An 18,286-nucleotide genomic window follows, 5' to 3' on the forward strand; every position below is an offset into this window, starting at 1 on the left:
AAGAGGAAAATTGCCTACGCAGAAATACATCACTTTTTGAAGCCTTAATGACGATGATGACATACATAAATCCTCTCTGAGGCTCACAACAAAAATCTGAGAATTAAAAAAAGGTCAGAAGGCGGAGAGGGGCCAGAAGACACATGAAGTAACATGAAGCAAAATATTTAAATATTATTATTGAATCTAATGGCTGGTGGTAAAACAGATGCTAGTCCTGCTGATCCCACTGTGAATCAACACCTATGTGTGAACCTGTGGTTCTTTGCAGCTTTCAGCAGCTTTCAGCTAACTGTTTAAGGCCCCATCCACACTACTCCGTTTTAGTTTACAAACTGAGAATTAAAAGGAATACGATCTCCGTCCACACCAGCGTGAGCGACTGTGTCATCGTTTCTAAAGTCCTCCGTTTTGGCCCGTCTTCACTAAAACGTTCTCCGGAGTTTTGAAACGCAAAAAGGGGTCGGCAGCGTTTCCAAATTTTTCCGTTTTATGTCTTCATTTTCGTCGTTTAAGTCTGGACGGGAGGTGCAAACATAGCAAAAGGTCTTAATTTGAAAACACAGTAGTCTGGATGGGGCCGAATTTTGCTGCTCTAAAAAACAACACAATGCTGATTTATATAAAACTGTGTGCACACGAGATTACACAGGCTAACTATAATATGCGACTGGTGAAGAAATTCAAAGATTTATCAACTGTAAACAACATTTTTAAAGTAACCCGGCAAGACCTAAAAGACTTAGCAAATACTGACAGAAACACAACTTCAATGGGATGTTCATGTTTCTCTGTTTCTGCTGGATGTGTAAGCAAATAATAATAATAATAATAATAATCCTTATTTGTAGAGCACTTTTCAAAAACAAGTTACAAAGTGCTTTAACAAGTGTAAAGAATAATACAAAAAAAGATAAGAGCATGAAAATTTAATATAAAATTTGTAAAATACAATAAAATAAAAGGGATAAAATAAAGTCAAATAAGATCGGGAAAAGCTCTCCTATAAAAGTATGTTTTAAGAAGGGACTTAAAAGAGTTCACTGACTCAGCTGACCTGATTTCCTCGGGCAGGCTGTTCCAGAGCCTCGGGGCCCTGACAGCAAACGCTCTGTCCCCCTTTAGTTTTCAGTCGAGACTCTGGAACAGACAACAGACCTCTGCCCGAGGATCTCAAGGTACGTGCTGGTGCGTATGGGACTAAAAGTTCAGAAATATAACAAGGCGAGAGGCCATGAAGAGTCAATTCTAAAACATACTGGGAGCCAGTGTAATGAAGCTAAAATAGGAGTAATGTGGTCATATTTCTTTGTTCTGGTTAAAAGCCTGGTAGCTGAGTTCTGGACAGTCTGGAGTCAATCAGTAGATTTTTGGGTTAAACAGGTGAAAAGGCTGTTGCAATAATCCAGGCGTGATGAGATGAAGGTGGGTAAAATGGTCTCGGTGTCCTTAAAAGTTAACATAAAAATAACTGTTAACTGCTAACACTTTAGCGATAATAACTTAAGCTAAATACTCATTGCTGTCTGTTTGTTTAGGGGGCTTTCCACCCTTTTGGTCCAAAATAATGCTGATTGATAAAATACAGTTCCACTAATTACAGGTTGCACACTCTTCAGGGGTAAAAAAGGTGTCAGAGATTAAATGAAGAGTATAGTGTTATATTGATGTGAAATGAAGTATTGATGAGAAACTAGAAAGTGAGAAATTAGTAACTGAATATAGCTACTGTGTCTAGGTTTAATAATAGCTAAGATTGTACTTTAGACGCACAGACTGACAAAGAAGACTTTAGGAAGGATAAAGGGTGACACAAATGAATAGAAGATGTTTGATGTCCATCATATCTATCATTTTCCCCTCTTTTTATTTATTTCCACCATTACTGTGTCAGTAATCCACAACAGAAGAGTCTTTGTGGCTGGAGAGAATAAGATAGAGATGAACAGAGAGAGAGGGAGAGAAGGGGAAGATGGGGAGGGTGATTACGATGTGAGGGTGTGAAGGAAATATGGCAAATAAGAGATAATATCTTTAAAAGTCTCACACACTTGAGCTTTCTGCTCAACTAGATGTTTTACAGCAGGCGCACACACACAGACAAAGGGTCACACCTGAAGAGTGTGTAAAAGAAAACAAAACACTGGAAATGTCTGTTCAGAGCCAAACCACAGACAAAAACACACACTCACACACAGGCAGAGTGTGGTTCCCATGCTCGTCCCTCGTAAATAGCAGAATTGGCAGAGAATACATAGATTATAATCAGCCCACACACACACACACACACACACAAAGAAGTGATCTCAGACTATTTCTGCTCACCTGTAAGCAGGTGGAGAGGATACCACATGATGTTACAGTTGTCTTATAAGCCCTTGTGTTCGAGGGTCATTTCCTGGTGTTGACTTAAATTATGCTGTATTGCAACACTGTGTTTATGTTGTAAGACTGTAACACAGTATATTGTATATTTGCATATTTTTTGTATATTGTAGTTGTTATACAGATACTGGACTTATCATAAACCAATGATTGGACTATTTAAAAATTCTTAAATGCGGTTATTCCCCATCTCGGTTCCCTATGTCACCCAGCAATCCAAGATGGGTGATTTCTCTTTGAACTGCCTCTTAAAATGTTTTTTCCTTTTGTCTTCGGTGTTAAGGAATTCCCGAGTTATTCCTTATCTTTTTTAATGTCTATGGATCTCAAATTGCCCAATTTTAATTCAGTTTTTGGCATATCCTAAGACTGTCTCCAAATTGAAATTTTGAAGTCTTGACAGCAAAAAACTACACAAAATACAATTTTTGCTAATTGGATCCAAGCCACCACTGGAGGTGGTTTGAAATGTGATTTCCATCTGAATGTCAGATGCGTCTTAGTCTGGACGCTGTGGCTGCTCAAACTGGATTTCAAGTGTTTGACACGCAATGACAACGTCAAATCCAGAGTGACGGCAGAGTGACAGCTGTTGAGCAAAATCCATGCTGCGTGCTGACAGAGCAGGCGAGAAGATGGAGCTCCACTTGTCATCATGTTTCCACAGACATACCCCACTACAGTTGAAAAATGTCGGCCTACAGTTTGACACTAATTGTTGCCTATTTTCACTTTAACTAACTAATTTGGGATGGCCATTTGAAGGCAGCAACACTACATGAGCTTGACTAACCTGGCTAATCGGGCTAAGCATGCTACAGCTGATAAACCACAACTGGTGTTCTGGGTAAAACTCGCAACCTACAATTTCTGCTACACCCGTGCAAGTAGTAGACAACATTTGATACAAATGAGAATGTATGTAATATAAAGCTTCACTTGACTGAATATATTTCTAGATTTAAATTGCTTTTAACATGTTTGATGTGAGCTCAGCTTTACAACCAAAAAGCACGTCATAAATTGTCAGGATTTTTTAAATATAAACCTCCGCCCTGCAACTTGGAGCCAGCTGGCAAAGTAACTGACGTTCAAACCACATCAATAGCAGGAAGCATTCAACTGGGAGCAGTTGGCACCACGCTCGCTCTTACGCACAGCAAACAATGGAGCTACCTCAACACTGCATGTGAGTCTGTGTGTATCTGTGTATGTGTGTTTTTATTGTTTGTCCTGTAGGAAAACCTGACAACACACCAGGAAATTAAGGGCACGTGACAGTGAGAAACATTTGAAGGATTTTGTGTTGCCATGTTTGATTTAATTCACAGTTGTGGGGTTTGGTCCACTTTGAAGGCTGATTAAAGAGTCAGTTAACCCAAATTTAAAGAAGATAAACACATTTTCTCATTTACCTCTAGTAGCATCTTGACATGCAGATAGTTTTGGTTTAATTTCTTCAGGTTATAACATACAATGGAGGTGAGGAATTTTAAAATAATTTTATTGATGGAAAAATGATATTCAACAGCCACTTGTATTTCTAGAAACAATGTCCACAATATTCTAGATAATTCACAGACTTTTAGTTTTCTTTAAAACTATTTCTTTAGCAAAAAGTGGTTTAAATAATGAGGGTGGCGAAGCCGCAGTGGATAAGACACACTTTTGGTGTGAGATACCTGGGTTCAATTCCCACTGTGACACATCCACAAATGTGTCCCTGAGTAAGACACTTAACCACTAGTAGCTGCAGAGGAGTGCATTCTGACATATATAGCAATTGTAAGTCGCTTTGGATAAAAGTGTCACATAAATAAATAAATGTAATGTAAACATAAATAAATAAATGTAATGTAAAAATTGTAAATATTTTCATATTATATCAGTTCATTATTTCAGTTATTTCTCAAGCACAAAAGCCATTTTCTGGTTAAAGACTCTAAAATGTGATGATTTGCTGTTTTTCAGCCAACTTGGTGGGACAAAACAAGCTAATTGAAGGCATCATCCTGGGCTCTAAGAAACTGTTCATGACATTCATTTCATAGACTAAACAATGAATCAATGAGTAATCAATTAGTTAGTTGTAGTCCTTATGAGATATTGCTGCTGAATGTTTAAAAGGCTTTAAGTGCCCAAAAACTATAAAAAAAAATGTCCACCTCCATTTGACTTGGGTGGCAGCAGAGATCTATAATTGGAAATAAAACCAAAAATATCTGCATGTAACTGAGGTGGTTATTTAGATAATCTGAAGAACAATGCATTTTAGTGCATATTACCAATGTTTCAGCATCTATTGTATCTTGGCAGAAGACAAATATGAGCTGAAATGTTAATTAATGAAGTTAAGAATCAAATGGTTCCATTTGAGTTATAATTGTGGTGTTTTCTGTTCCTTGATTTTGTTGAACTGACCCTCTGAGTGTGTTCTGCAATGAACTAAAAACATAGAAAATCACAGAAACTGCAGGTCTAATGCAGCTCGGCAGACTTTGACAAGGAGACACCTTTTTTACCCTAGGAGGGAGGCCTATGGAAAAGAGAAGACCTCACCTGAAGAACATTTACACACATACACACATACACACACACACACACACACACACACACACACACACCTAAACACACACATTCCCAACTGAGGGATAATAACAGGCTGCAGAAAAAAGACAAACATCCCCTTTTCCCCTGTCATCTCCTCCTCCTTCTCTTTCCCTTACCCTCCTTCCTCTTCTTCACCTCCTTCCTCTCCTCCTCCTCCCTTCCTGGGAGTTTTGTTTCACCTTGCCTTCATACTGGATTTCTCCCTCCCTTTATGTCATCTATTATTGGTCTCCATGTTTGTTGCATTTCCAACCCCTCCTCCTCTTCATCTCCTCCATACCCACCTCCCCTTTACCTGTAATTACAGAATCATTCCACGATCACACACCTGAGGAATGAAACTGAACACAAACACACATCTGTGTACAGAGTGAAAACACACAACAACGTTACACTGTGCTTAGGATACACAACCCATAAGACAGCGGTAAATTGTGTTGACTTGGTATGACCTCATCGGATGATTCATATTCTTCCTACAGTTCATCAGGTAGCTGTCATTCCTCTTCCATCTTGTTCCCTCCCCCTTCTCTGCCTTCCCTAGTGTGCAGATGTAACAGGGACAGAAAAGGAGCCAGGCACGTACAGATAGATACAGATATATCAACTATATATATGGAAAAATAATGAGGTGAGAAGGGTTCAACATGTTTTAGTGCATTTCAAACTGAGACAAGTGAAATAAGGTTTTCCCAAATTTAGAGAATTTCCTTTCTGAGATTTCTGCTGCCACCCCACTACGACGGGACTGAGAGGATGTTTGCTTTTGCCGTGTTGAAAAATGACATTTGAAAAACACATGTCACAGCATGTCTTTCCAGAAACAGTGAGTTTAATATCCTTATCCTAAAACACTTTTACTTTTTTCTGAAGCACGCTCATAAGAATGTTCTGAGTTGGAATTAAACACGGACACGAAACAGAAGAAGTTTAAGATGGAAGTGACTTAGGCAGTGGAGGAGAAAGAGTAGAAAGTGGATGAAAAGGAAAAACATTGCAGGGTGGGCTCTCACTTTTGAAGAAATACCTTGAGAAAAGGAGGAGGAGGAGAATAAGGAGCAGAGGTAAGGAGGGAGACGATAACGGTGAAGAGGAATAAGAGCAGGATATAGCAGAAGAAGGAAGACAGGAAGGTAGTGGAGATTGAAATGGTCTATATTGGGCTGCATGTTATCTCTAAAAGATAGGCAGAATGGGTGGTACAGATATAGAAAGACAGGAGGAGGAGGAGAGGAAGAAGAGGGGAAGGAAGAGGTGTGTGATGCTGCTAATTTAAAAGTCTCAGCAAACAGACGTTAGAAAGAAAAGGAAAGAGAAGAAGAACGAATTGGAGGACAGGGAGAGTGGAGATTAGTGGAGAATAGAGAGTATCACAACACACACAGCCAGATGTAAAAATATGTGTAAAGGTTATAACATTGTTTGGAAATACTGAATATCCCACACTGCAGAGAAACTCTCCTTCAGATTCCAGTGAAATGTGTTTAATAAACTGAGTTTTGGGTGGGTGCAGTATGTGCTTGGTACACCTACTGCAGTAACACTGCCGCAGATATACTGATACCGAGTGACTGTACAGTGTATTTACTGCCAGCTGAATTCCACATAATTTAATCTGTAGTTTTTTTCTCTCTTCGAAATGTTCACAGAGCACGTACATTTTTTCAAAAGTTGCTTCACCTTCTGAACTTGCATTCACCTGACAATACCTCAGATAACGTACAAGTTAAGTAAGTGCCTTGCTAAAGGGCATCTCAGCAGTCTTAAAATCAATATACTGTTTCATATTAACTGACCGAAAATACATAAAATCGTTTCTGTGCAAAATGACTATAAAACTATCAGTTACACTCATTCTATCATGGCGAGCCTCCGACTCTGGCCTCAGCTTATATAAAAGTGTTTCCGTGTATTTAAGGATCCAGACATAAATTTAGAAGGGAAAAAAGAGAGCGCTGGTATCAGCTTGGTACTCTGTATCGGCAGGTACCCCAAGTTGAGGTATCTGAACTCTTATTAAGAGGAAAGCAGCTTCATCCATGCATCCATATTTATGGGCCCAGCTTTCTGCATGTAGACGTTATTATGTTTATGTCACCAAACAGTCTCCCTATATTTAGCAGCATATAAATTTTGATTGCTTGCCGAGAGTTTGATGAGAACAACAATATCATTCTGACGTCTGTAAGCAAAATAAAAAGCTACAGCAGCTAACTAACTTAGCTTAGCACAAACATCAGAAACAGCTAGCTTGGCTCTGTCCACCTGTCAGCACCGCTAAAGCTCACTGATTAACATGTTGTTTATCTGCGTAAACTGGCTGTATATCACTGGCTGCTTTATATTTAGCATACAGACAGATGTGATCAACCTTCTCATCTGTCTCTGCTTCTATTGTGTTTTCCTGCTGAGAAACAGATAAAAGCAGTACGTGACTTTTTTGGTATAGCTGCACCCAGCAGAGAGAGAGAGAGAGAGAGAGAGAGAGAGAATTGAATTGAGAGAGAGGAGTTGGGGTAATTTAACAAGCCTTCCCCTCGGCGGGTTGAGACAGGTTAACTTACATTCCAATCTCTCCCTCCTCTTTCATTCAGGCAGAGGTAGGGGGGTTAGGTGTGTGTGTGTGTGTGTGTGTGTGTGTGGTGGGGTCTTCAACACACTCTCTGAGCCTTGTTACTGACACACACACATACACACACAAACACACTTGTAAATCCTGGCCTTAGCCCACCTACATTCTTTCAAGACAAAACTGCATCCTGGTAACTACAGACCCTCCCCCTCCTCTCCCTCTCTCTGTTGCCCTCCTTGAAGCCTTCGTTTGTGCCACCAGAAATTTTCTTCATGCCATGCAATTTTAAACATTATTAACACATAAAGCATCCTTCTGCAACATTGGCTGTTTGTTTTTAAAATCAGACTACACAGTGCTACAATGAAGATTTTGCACTCATTCACACACTGAATATGCAGGTCAAGTGTACCAAAACCATATATACATAAAAATTTTCTTCACAAGAAAACTTATGCAAGAAGACGAGTTGGTGTTTTTGCTTAAAAGGTGCTCTCCTACACTTTAGTTTTGCACTTTTATAAAGTTGAGGCACTCACAAGAGACAGATTTTTAAAAAAGAATGGTGAAAGTCGAAGCAGCAGAGGCCAAAATATCCCAACTTTTAGTTCCTAGTATGGGTCAAGTTCCAAAAATGCCGGATTGTTGAATACCCTTTCCCAATTGATTGACAATTCATTCCAAATGTATACACATCTATCTTCTTTTACAGGCCAAAGCTGTAAATATATATATTTTTTGGCTCTTTAAAAATAAATTATTTAAGGTACAAACACATTTATTCATTTAGCTGACGCTTTTATCCAAAGCAACTTACAATTGCTATATGTGTCAAAGGTCGCACGCCTCTGGAGCAACTAGGGGTTAAGTGTCTTGCTCACTGACACATTGATGCCTCACAGTGGATTCAAACCCAGGTCTATGACACCCAAGGTATGTGTCTTCTCCCCTGCGGCATCACCACAAAGCAGGATGTTTTTAGAAGGTGAGACTGACATTAGAAATGCATGTCTGACTAGTTCAAATTTTTCCCACAATCATTACACAAAATTTAAATTAATGACAGCCAACAACAAATATAAGCCAATATAACAGCAAATGTTTACATCGATCACTGAGTATACTGTATTATAATGGCACGTTGGAAAAAAGATCTCATCCAAAATGATTGTGAGAGCAAACTGCTGGGCTCTGATAGCATTCATTTTGTTCTTCAGAAACCTTTCGTTCATTCTTTTATTATTGTCACGAGATAAACAGGCTTATAAAAGGCTTTTAGAAGCTAAACACACACACACACACACTCAGTTACAGTCACAGCTCCCTGATTCTCTATTGAGACATTCAACACAGAGAAAGAGAGGAAGGGCAGAAAGTAAAGAGTGAGTAGAAAAGGGACGATAGATGGAAGCGGGAAGGGAAACTGAAAGCCATGACAGAAAACACACAGTGAACGTCTCTGCACTGATGAATGAGGAGAGCACTCGAGCAGGAGAGCCTGGCACAAAAGAGTCGCATTCAGAAACATAAAAGGTTGTTCAAGAGCGACGTTCAAAAACACAGAAAGGTTAACTTGGAGCACAAGGTGGACTGAGTGAAGCTTTTGAAGCTGTAGTGCATGAGGGCCTGAGTCTCTCCCTGTGTTTGCAAAACTTTCCTAATATGTTATACATCTATATGTGAGAGTGTGTCATTCTGACAAACCAAGTCTCCTGCCAAGAACAACATCTCTAAATACAGTATATTCAAGCGGAAGCATTAACGGTTAGATTTTTTATTTGGGTCACTGAGTTTCGGGAGGCTGATTTATCCTTAATGTTAGCTGCTTAACCAGTTACTCAGATAGACTTCACATTTATTATCAGTGAGGGCAACAGTTTATCACTGTAAGGTAGAAAATAAACAGTTCAGCCTAACAAGGCAACATTTTCAGACCTTGTGGCTCAAAATTGTGACAATCTCACAGGGCAGGACTTCTCAACCACAAACCACTTTTTTAAATTAAAATTTTAGTTTAGCTAGCTTACAGGCTATAGCCTCAACTGTCCACACATTATGATATCCTCCCTTTACCACCTTTCAAATTGCCATCCAAAACAGAAAGTCCAAAGAATCCAATTTTGAAATACAAAAGTCAACGGGAATATTATATATCTAAATTTATAGGACGTCTACAAACCATTGGTCAACAATGAAGTTCCACAATAATCTGAAAAACCTCTGACCCTCCAGGAGAAGTGACAACCATAAATGCACAGACAGTCAGAGAAAGTCCATCTGCGTGTGTGTTGAGTCGTACCTGTCCGAGGTCCAGGGTGACGTTCACCTGGTTGAACTCTGTGCTGCGGGACAGAGGCGGGCTCTGCCACCAGCGCTCCGTCCCGTCGATGGCGTTGGTGATGGGATGGGCGCGATCGCTGTCGCTTTGGCTACAGATGTCACAGTACTGGCCCTGGGAAGACACAGATGTACAAGTGTTTTTAGTTGAGCATTTGAGGATTCAAAAGGCGGCAGGAGTGTGAAACTTTACGATGAACATTGAAAAGCCATTCTTGAGGACATGAGGAAAACGCTCTTCCAAAGAACAGCCTTCTCATGAAACTGATACCAAAGAAGCTTCCTCTGAGTTTGAAATATTTTCACGTCAAGACTGTGTGATGCACTGTTCTCGCTGTTAATCTTGTGTGTTTTTAACAATCAACTGGCATACCATGTGTCCTTGACTGGCTAATATCTGTCTAAAATATCAATCAGTCCAACATGCCTGCATTTTTGGGTCTTCGAATTATGCTTTGATGATTACATATATTTGATCACACATAAGCTTCCATGTACCAAATGACCAGGTCGTTCCACTGAGTAGCTTCAACAGGAGAGGAGCTAATCAATGAACCACCGGCTGTAGTCTTTGGTTGGAATGAAACCTTGAGGTGTTTCTCAATATATTTAAATGTCAATAAAAAAGGTCCTTTATTATACTTTCAACTTCTACTATACAGACTGGATATGAGGATCTTGCTCAGAGACACTTGTGAGCGAATAACAAACGCTGGTTATTGTTGTATTTGACCCTTCAGTCTCTATTCCAGCCATTATAACCACCCAAAACAGCAGCACAATGTTTCAGAGTCACAGTGAAAAGAAGAGATTTCTTTCACAACTGTCCCTGAAGCTACCAGGCTCAAGTTTCTCATATTCCAACACAGAGCTTACTCCCACTCAGGTTACTGTAACAGTGAGGCTCTAGCTTGTATTGTATTTCAGCTAATGGGTTTTAATGTGTCATAAATCTTGTCTTAGTGCCTTAGTCTGTTTAAAGTGAGAGCATAGTGTACTGTATGAAAAAAGGACATTCATTAGCATTTACATTCTCTGCCACTCCAGCACTAACTAACACTAACACATCCCACTGGGACCATCAGTAATGAAAAATAATACACTTTGTCTTCTACAAAGAACTACATCTTTATATTAGTGCATCCTAGCAAAATCACACTCACATTTTAATTAGCCACTTCTTCATTACCCTTACTTCAAAATGTCAAGAACACTAGTTTAAAGGTTTATATACCCTTAGAAAGAACAAGGTCAGGCAATAATGGGCACCACATTATTAAAATCAAGTTGTATTTATTTTATTTTTAGACTGCTACCCTTAAAAGTGTCCAATCACTGCACAAAGCAGCATTACTGTCAGGTATTTTGAAAGGTCTGCACAGCAGTTCTGACTTCAGCTACTTCAGTAGCAGCAAGTATTTGCAAGCCTAAAATCCTTCCAGATGATATTGACCTGCACCAACTTTGACCACCTTTAAATCCATGTTAGAAACATTTATTGTTTGCCACTGCCTTTGACTTAAACTTAAAACACTCACTAGGAACTATCTTTCCCCCCAAACCTGTATTTCTGTCATTTTTAACTCAAATGAAAATTGCCGGAAATTTGCATGTGTATGAAATGTGCTATACAAATAAACTCGCTTTGTCTAACTACAAACCACATATATAATTTACACTTTTGCCAACCATTTACCAATACAGAACATAGTGTTTGGGATTTTTAGTGCTTTTCCAACAATCAAACAAGCTATTGATTTCGAAACTATACAACGACAACATGACATTAACATAACAATAAATGCAACCATTATGTTGAGCAGGATGAAAAACATCTCCGGCACGTTTCAAGACTCTGTCCTGGTAATTTTCACACCATAGCATAGTTGAATGAATGGAAAACAAATGGCTGCCTGGAAGGCAGTTTAGGTAGTTAAACTACAAAATCCAAAACCCTGTGGCATGCTTTAATAATTTGTGCTTAAACACAAATGTGGATGTGTCCATTTGAAGTGGCCTCTCCACCTCCTTGGCTCCTAAAGCCTCTTCATTATTTGCTAATCCAGTTTGGTTGTCTAAGCGTTTAACCCAATCACTGCTGGCTATGTAAGCATTAGCATAAACTAAACAAGCAAGGACCTGAACAAATGCTCGGGTTAGGAGATGTTATCACAGACAATGTCAAAGGTCATTGCTCACTTTTTGACTCCACCCCCCCACAACCACCTTCTCCTGTCCCCTGTCTTCCCCTGCACTTCTGAGAGATCACCCGTTAATCAACCCTTCAGATTCTCTGTTTTCTGTGGATCCCTGTATCTAACCAATTTAGTAATTCTTAAACCTTAAATTAGTTCATTCTTCCTCTCTAATTACTTTCCCTCAAATAGCATTACTTTCATCAGTCTTGCCACTGATCTCCTGGATTGAGTTCAGTTTTGGTTTAATCCTTAACTGGGATACGTAGGATACTACAAAGTACGGCTGTTCAAAAATATCTCAATGTCAAATGTGCCGTGAACTAGCCAAGATAGATTGCTGCCCTGAACAAGAGATTAGTGAGAGGCAAATTAAATCTGAGTTAACTGAGTAACCAAGTTATGTATGGTTTACTAATTGGATGTAACAATTTATCTAATATTCCCTTCAGCAACACCTATTGGGCTCTGAAATTGTGTTTTAGTGATAAAATATAATTTGTTTCTGTGAAAGAGTTGCAGGCTCTTGTTTTTTAAATGTAATTTCCACTTACATTTTCCTCTTGGACATATCATTGTGCCAACTCTCTTTCACAATCTTCTTTTTATACTTTATCTCTGTATTTGTAATTAACTAATTATCTCCTTCTAATTGATATGCTCTCATGTTGTCTGTCAAATCTGAGAGCACAGACCAGTTGACAGTTCCTTGAAAACAGTAAAGAGGGCAGGAAATCACCTTCAATTAAGCAGCTGAATGCAGGGAAATGAAGGTGACCAACAGTTCAGCTGTTCCAAACAGTTTAAGTTGGTGGTGCTCTCTGAAATAACTGACAAAAAAAAGCGGATTTCCTACCAAGGTATGTGACATCTCAAGAGAACAAGGTTAAGTGTTTAGTGTAGTGAGATGTCAGGGAGTCTGCTTCTGTATTTCTGCCTGGCTGTCAAACTATCTTACACAGTATTCCCTTTTCTCTTTTTTTCTTTCACAATGCCCGATCCATCCTCTCTTCCTTCACTTCCTTTCATATGCAGGCATGTCAACCAAAAGGCCACCTGGGAATAAACATGTAGAGCACATTCTCCTCTCTCTGTGTGTTACACACTCTTTCATTCAGTCGTTTTTCAACTTTCTTCCCATTTCTTTCTTACCTTCCACCTTTTAGGTGAATAAGAAAAACTCTCTGCTTCTCTCTGAGTGAGGAATCCACGTCCTCAGGGCAGAGCCAAAGTGTTTCTCAGTCAACACCTGCCACTTTATGTAATCTAACTTTTTTCCCTCTTAAGATACCATGCTGCTTTTCTCTTACTTCCTCTAACTCTTTCTGTTTCTCTCTTTCTACATCAGAACATTTTTTTCTTTTCCCTCTCCTTGTACTTCACTCCTTGTCTTTCTTCCTCTCTGTCAACTCTGTTAAATGGTACCACAATTAAAGCTGCATGCACTTGGTCAGATTTTCAAGTGAAAACACACTTTTTTTTTGCAACCTTAAGTCCCAATGACACAAGCATCCAATCACTATTTAAGTAACTGGTACACTTACTGGTGATCAACCACAAGAACTGTCTCCTAAACAGCAGCACCAAACTCTCCATCCAAGACAAAGCTGAATTCCCCATTGTCACAGCATCCTCTTCACCACATCCACCCTCAGGAGACGGCTTAATGATATCTTCTTGGAGCAGTTTTAGGTAATTAAGTCCATTAACACTCAACAGATATGGCTGGTTGCCACGTTTACTGCTTTAAACTACTCACATAGTGCACCAAATTAGCCAAAACACACCCTTCAGTTTAGAAACTGCAAAAACAATAAATGAATAAAATCTAAGTTTTGAATTGTGCTATTAATGTTTTGTTTGCAAAAAAATCCCAGGTTAGTGTTTTTTTTGTAGTGTAGTCTATCTGTGTCAAAATATTATTATAAGAGATTTCTGGGTAATCTCAAAATGTAATCTGGGGCCACCAAGTGCAAAATTACTCTGTACTCATACACAGCAATGCATTGAGCAAAACGCTGAAATCAACATGCAAACATGCTTACAATGACAATGCTAACATGTTGATATTTAGCAGGTATTACCATGTTCACCATCTTAGCTTAGTATGTTAGCATGCAAACATTTGCTAATTAACAGTAAACACAACGTACGCAGCTAAGGCTGATGGGAATGTCATTAGTTTTGCAGGTATTTGGTCATTACATTCAAATTTGACCTACTGATGCTAGATGAAAGATCAAAGAATGAAAGTTATTACAGTTCATCCTGAGAGACATGTGAATATTTGTACCAGATTTCATGGCAAACTATCCAGTAGTTGTAAAGATATTTCACTCTGGACAAAATTGGTCGACTGACCGACACACTGACATTGTCATTGATGATGAGTATGCTGCTTAATTAAATAATCCAAAGAGAATAAATTAACCTTCTATGGAGATGTCAGTCCACAGGCGCACGTGGTAATTAGTGATGACCACTGCGGTTTAGTCCCAAGTGAGAAAACAAAAGCTCTGATTTAGTGCATAGTGCTTAGGGAAAGTCATTCACACACTCACACACATTCCAATCTCTAGTCCTCCTCCTGCTGATTTTAATTAATAAAAACACTCTCACGTCTTGCTGTCAAATCAAAACAGGATTAACCTATACACAGAAAAGTGTGTGTGTGTGTGTGTGAGAGGGTGTGTTGATCAGGGGGTGCTGTAACCCAACAAGTGGACCGAGCCACAATTGCCCAGCAAAGTGGGCTAAACCTCTTAGCCCGAACACATAATGCACCATTCCTTGAGCTAATGACCTGATTTCTTGGATTCATTTGGGAAATTGCCTGAGCTAATGACGCACCAAGATCTCCACTTCAACCACACTGCTCTGAGCAGGCAGATCCGAGAAAGACTGGATGAAATTTCTGATGAGAAAATATTAGTTCTAATCCTCAGTGCGGAGAAGTTGAAGTGGGAATGTGCTCAGGATCATGTCTGCATTTGGGGAAAATTAATCTCATACCTTTAAAAGGTTAATTTAGTAGCTGAATTATTACTCAACAAAATATTTCTTTCTGTCTTTCTTTCTTTCTTTCCATTTAAGGTGAAATTCATTTTTTTCTGTGTAGAGCTTAAATTAGGTATTTTAATAAACATCTTGAAAGCCCCAAACACCCCTGAGGGCATTATGCTGTTGTGTTTTGTTGACTTCATTCTCAGTCTCTACGATCAAACAATGCCTCAGACTGCCTGCTGTTCATTCTCTACCTCTACTGATCAATCTCATATCTTTATCTCATCAACTTTACATCGCCATGTCTGATTTCTAATTTCAGATCAAAAGGTATTTCCTAGCACGCATGCCACTTATTTTGCAAACATTAAAATAACACCGGGATTTAGAAATGACAGAATTTCTCTGTTCTTTTGCGTTTTATAGTAATTTATAGTAAAGTAAGAACCATCACATCGATAATCTCGCTGTAACAGAGCGTATAAACTTGGTCTGATTGGAGGACATGGGTCAGTCACCGTGAGGAATGTGGGGAACAGGTGGGAGAGAGAGAAGGGGAGAGAGAAAGAGAGAGAGAGAGAGAGAGAGAGAGAGAAGGTAATAACCCTGCATGTTATCGCCCAGAGGGTTGCTTTAATGGTTAACCCATGAAACTGCCATAATCCTTTGTGTTAACGAGTGATACCTGGAGGCTTAAGAGTCAAACACAAAATGGGTCTGCTGTTGGTTTTTACAAAATCACAATCACATTAAAATCTAATCCATAAAACACACACAAAGCCTGATGTGAAAACCTCCTCAGTAGCCGAATTTCTGTGTCCACTCTAAGTGAAATGTTGCCTGTCCTTATATAAGTAGCCTTGTGTTAAGTGTTGCCAAGTTCTACAAAGGAAGCCGTGCATGAAATAATGACTTGGCAGAGCAGTTGGAGATTCATGCACACTACTGACCCCCTCTGTTCAACTCTCTATTTTGAATGCAGTGAAGTGTGTAGGCTGGCACCTGCATCAAGGTCTAACATAATAAAACTGGAATGAAACATGCAGTTTGGGGATAGAAAACTTTAACTGCTACAATACACCAGTAAAAGGAGCAACAGTGACCGTGTAGTAAATGATAAAGAGTACTATAAAAGGTAAAGATCATAGAGACACCTCAGGGAATACAAATGTCATTGCATACCCTAAAGCTCACACAATTCAGTCCTTAAAGTACACTGATGTAGCAATATTCTAGAAATATTACACCTCTGAATGCAATAAAATAGGTCACTAAAGGTACATTATAAGTCCCTACAAATTAAAGGAATGCAAAGTGTCTAATGCTACCAAAAAGAAATAGTAGAGAACATCAGTCACTCCCAAATATTTAGCACCAAAAACTCATTTGGAGCATATAGGAATACCATATACTAAAATCACTGTAAAACTCCTGACCAGATAAAAATAGATAAAGATGCAATTAAGCATGATAAAGTCACCTTAAACTCACAGCTGAGCACCATACACTAGCTAGAAGAATATTATAGGTGTATTATAAGCTTAGAAGCTGTCATGGGGGGAAAAACTGCAATTAACCCTACATGTTAAGGACTATCTTAGGAAATGAAAACTCCATTAAGTTCAGTAAACTGACTCACTGCTGAGCGACACAAGTAGGAATAAGGGTTTTATAAAGTTTCCTGCTCACCTGGATGGTCTGACTCGGGTCTCCGGACACCGGGCCTCCGACCAGCTTGCAGTACAGATCTTGCACGGTCCTGCCGGTGTCTTCCTCCCCGCATGTCGCCGTGGCGGTGATCTTGGTGCCCTCGGCCAGGTTGAAGTAGGGCGGGTGCAGGCTGTATCCGTTCACCCCGTTGATCGGCAGCTCCTGCGCCGACACCGAGTGGCAGCAGGTCACTAACAGCGACCACAGCAGCAGCGCGACCCGCGTCTGGGTGCGCCGAGCCGGGGAGAGCGCAGCACCGAGTGGCGCCGGTCCGCTCGCCATCATCTCCACCTGTTCGCTCGATCCGGTCCGAGCAACAAAAAAAAGTTTGGGAAATAAATGAATCTGAGTATAAAGCGAGAAGAGCCGTTAAGCTATGTAGGAGAGAAGCATTTGGAGGGAAAAGTGTTGAAACTGCAAAAGAAAGACAAAGGAAGGGGGAGTTAGTTTGTAGTCCCAGAGAGCGGTGCGCCGAGGTTTCTGTGTCGCTCCAACAGGCACCTATTCCAACTCAATCTGTACTCCCCCCCCTCCCCCTCCTTGTTGGCCCGTCCCCGTGGATGGAGGGAGGAGGGCATTGCTTCTACCAATGCTTAGTGTGTGAATGGTTAAGTTACATCATTCTCTTGAAGCACCGCGGTTCATTGATTAGCTCAAATTAAAGGCATCTTAAATGGAGACTTTGGATCCATTTGTTCATTTGATGCCCTGCGACGGATTGGCGACCTGTCCAGGATGTACCCCGCCTTTCGCCCGATGTCAGCTGGGATTGGCTCCAGACCCCCGCGACCCTGTACGCAGGATCAGCTGTTGACGATGGATAGATCACATTTGATGTACAGTTTATTTCAATGTTTGGGATGGTTTCTGGGAATTACTCCTTTCCTCACTCACTTCCTTCCAACTTGCTTCCTTTTTATCTTTCCTTTCCCTTCTGTTCCTTTCTACCTCTCTGTTTTCTCTCATTCATCCCCACTTTTCCTTCCTTCTCTAGTCTCCTTTCTTATTTTCTTCCATGAGGTTCCTCCTCCATTCAACTCCCGTTTCCCTCTTTTATGTTCCTGTTCCGTTTCCTTTCCTCCTGTTGCGCCCTACCCATCACTCCATCTTATGAGTGTAAAAAAACATACATTTCTTTCTTGTTTTTTCCCTTTACTCTCTCTTTAATGTCACACTCCTGCATCATACTCACCAAGTGACACAACAACAAATGGGAAATCAACCCACAGAAGCACACAGAGAATGAGCTTCCAGACAGCTCCTCAAACACACAAATAAAAACATGCAGACAGGTGCTCTTGACAAACATGCCAACACACACACACACACACACACACACACACACACAGTTGGCCACACACTAAGCACAAAGGAAAATGAAGAATAACATCAGAGGAGGAATTTCATAAATGCAGTGGTCATCCGAGGTATTAAAAAAATCTTTACAATTTTTAGTTGGCGCTTTTATTACTGT

General features: G+C 39.9%; 1 protein-coding gene across 3 annotated transcripts in view; it reads right to left on the reverse strand.

The window, feature by feature from the left end:
- lama5 (laminin, alpha 5) overlaps positions 1 to 17,283 on the reverse strand; it is a 129,711-nt gene extending 112,428 nt beyond the window's left edge. For all 3 annotated transcript variants that reach the window (XR_006826079.1, XM_046057088.1, XM_046057087.1), the window contains exons 1-2: positions 16,792 to 17,283; positions 9,867 to 10,019 (exon numbers count right to left, since the gene is read on the reverse strand). Coding sequence is in view for 2 of the 3 variants with exons in the window: in XM_046057088.1 (XP_045913044.1) it covers positions 9,867 to 10,019; positions 16,792 to 17,097 (459 nt within the window). In the remaining variant the exon portion in view is untranslated. The remainder of the gene's footprint in view (positions 1 to 9,866; positions 10,020 to 16,791) is intronic.
- Between the last annotated feature and the right edge of the window lie 1,003 nt (positions 17,284 to 18,286).

The sequence above is a fragment of the Micropterus dolomieu genome, linkage group LG08, assembly GCF_021292245.1.
Source record: "Micropterus dolomieu isolate WLL.071019.BEF.003 ecotype Adirondacks linkage group LG08, ASM2129224v1, whole genome shotgun sequence".
In the NCBI taxonomy this organism is placed as follows: Eukaryota; Metazoa; Chordata; class Actinopteri; order Centrarchiformes; family Centrarchidae; genus Micropterus; species Micropterus dolomieu.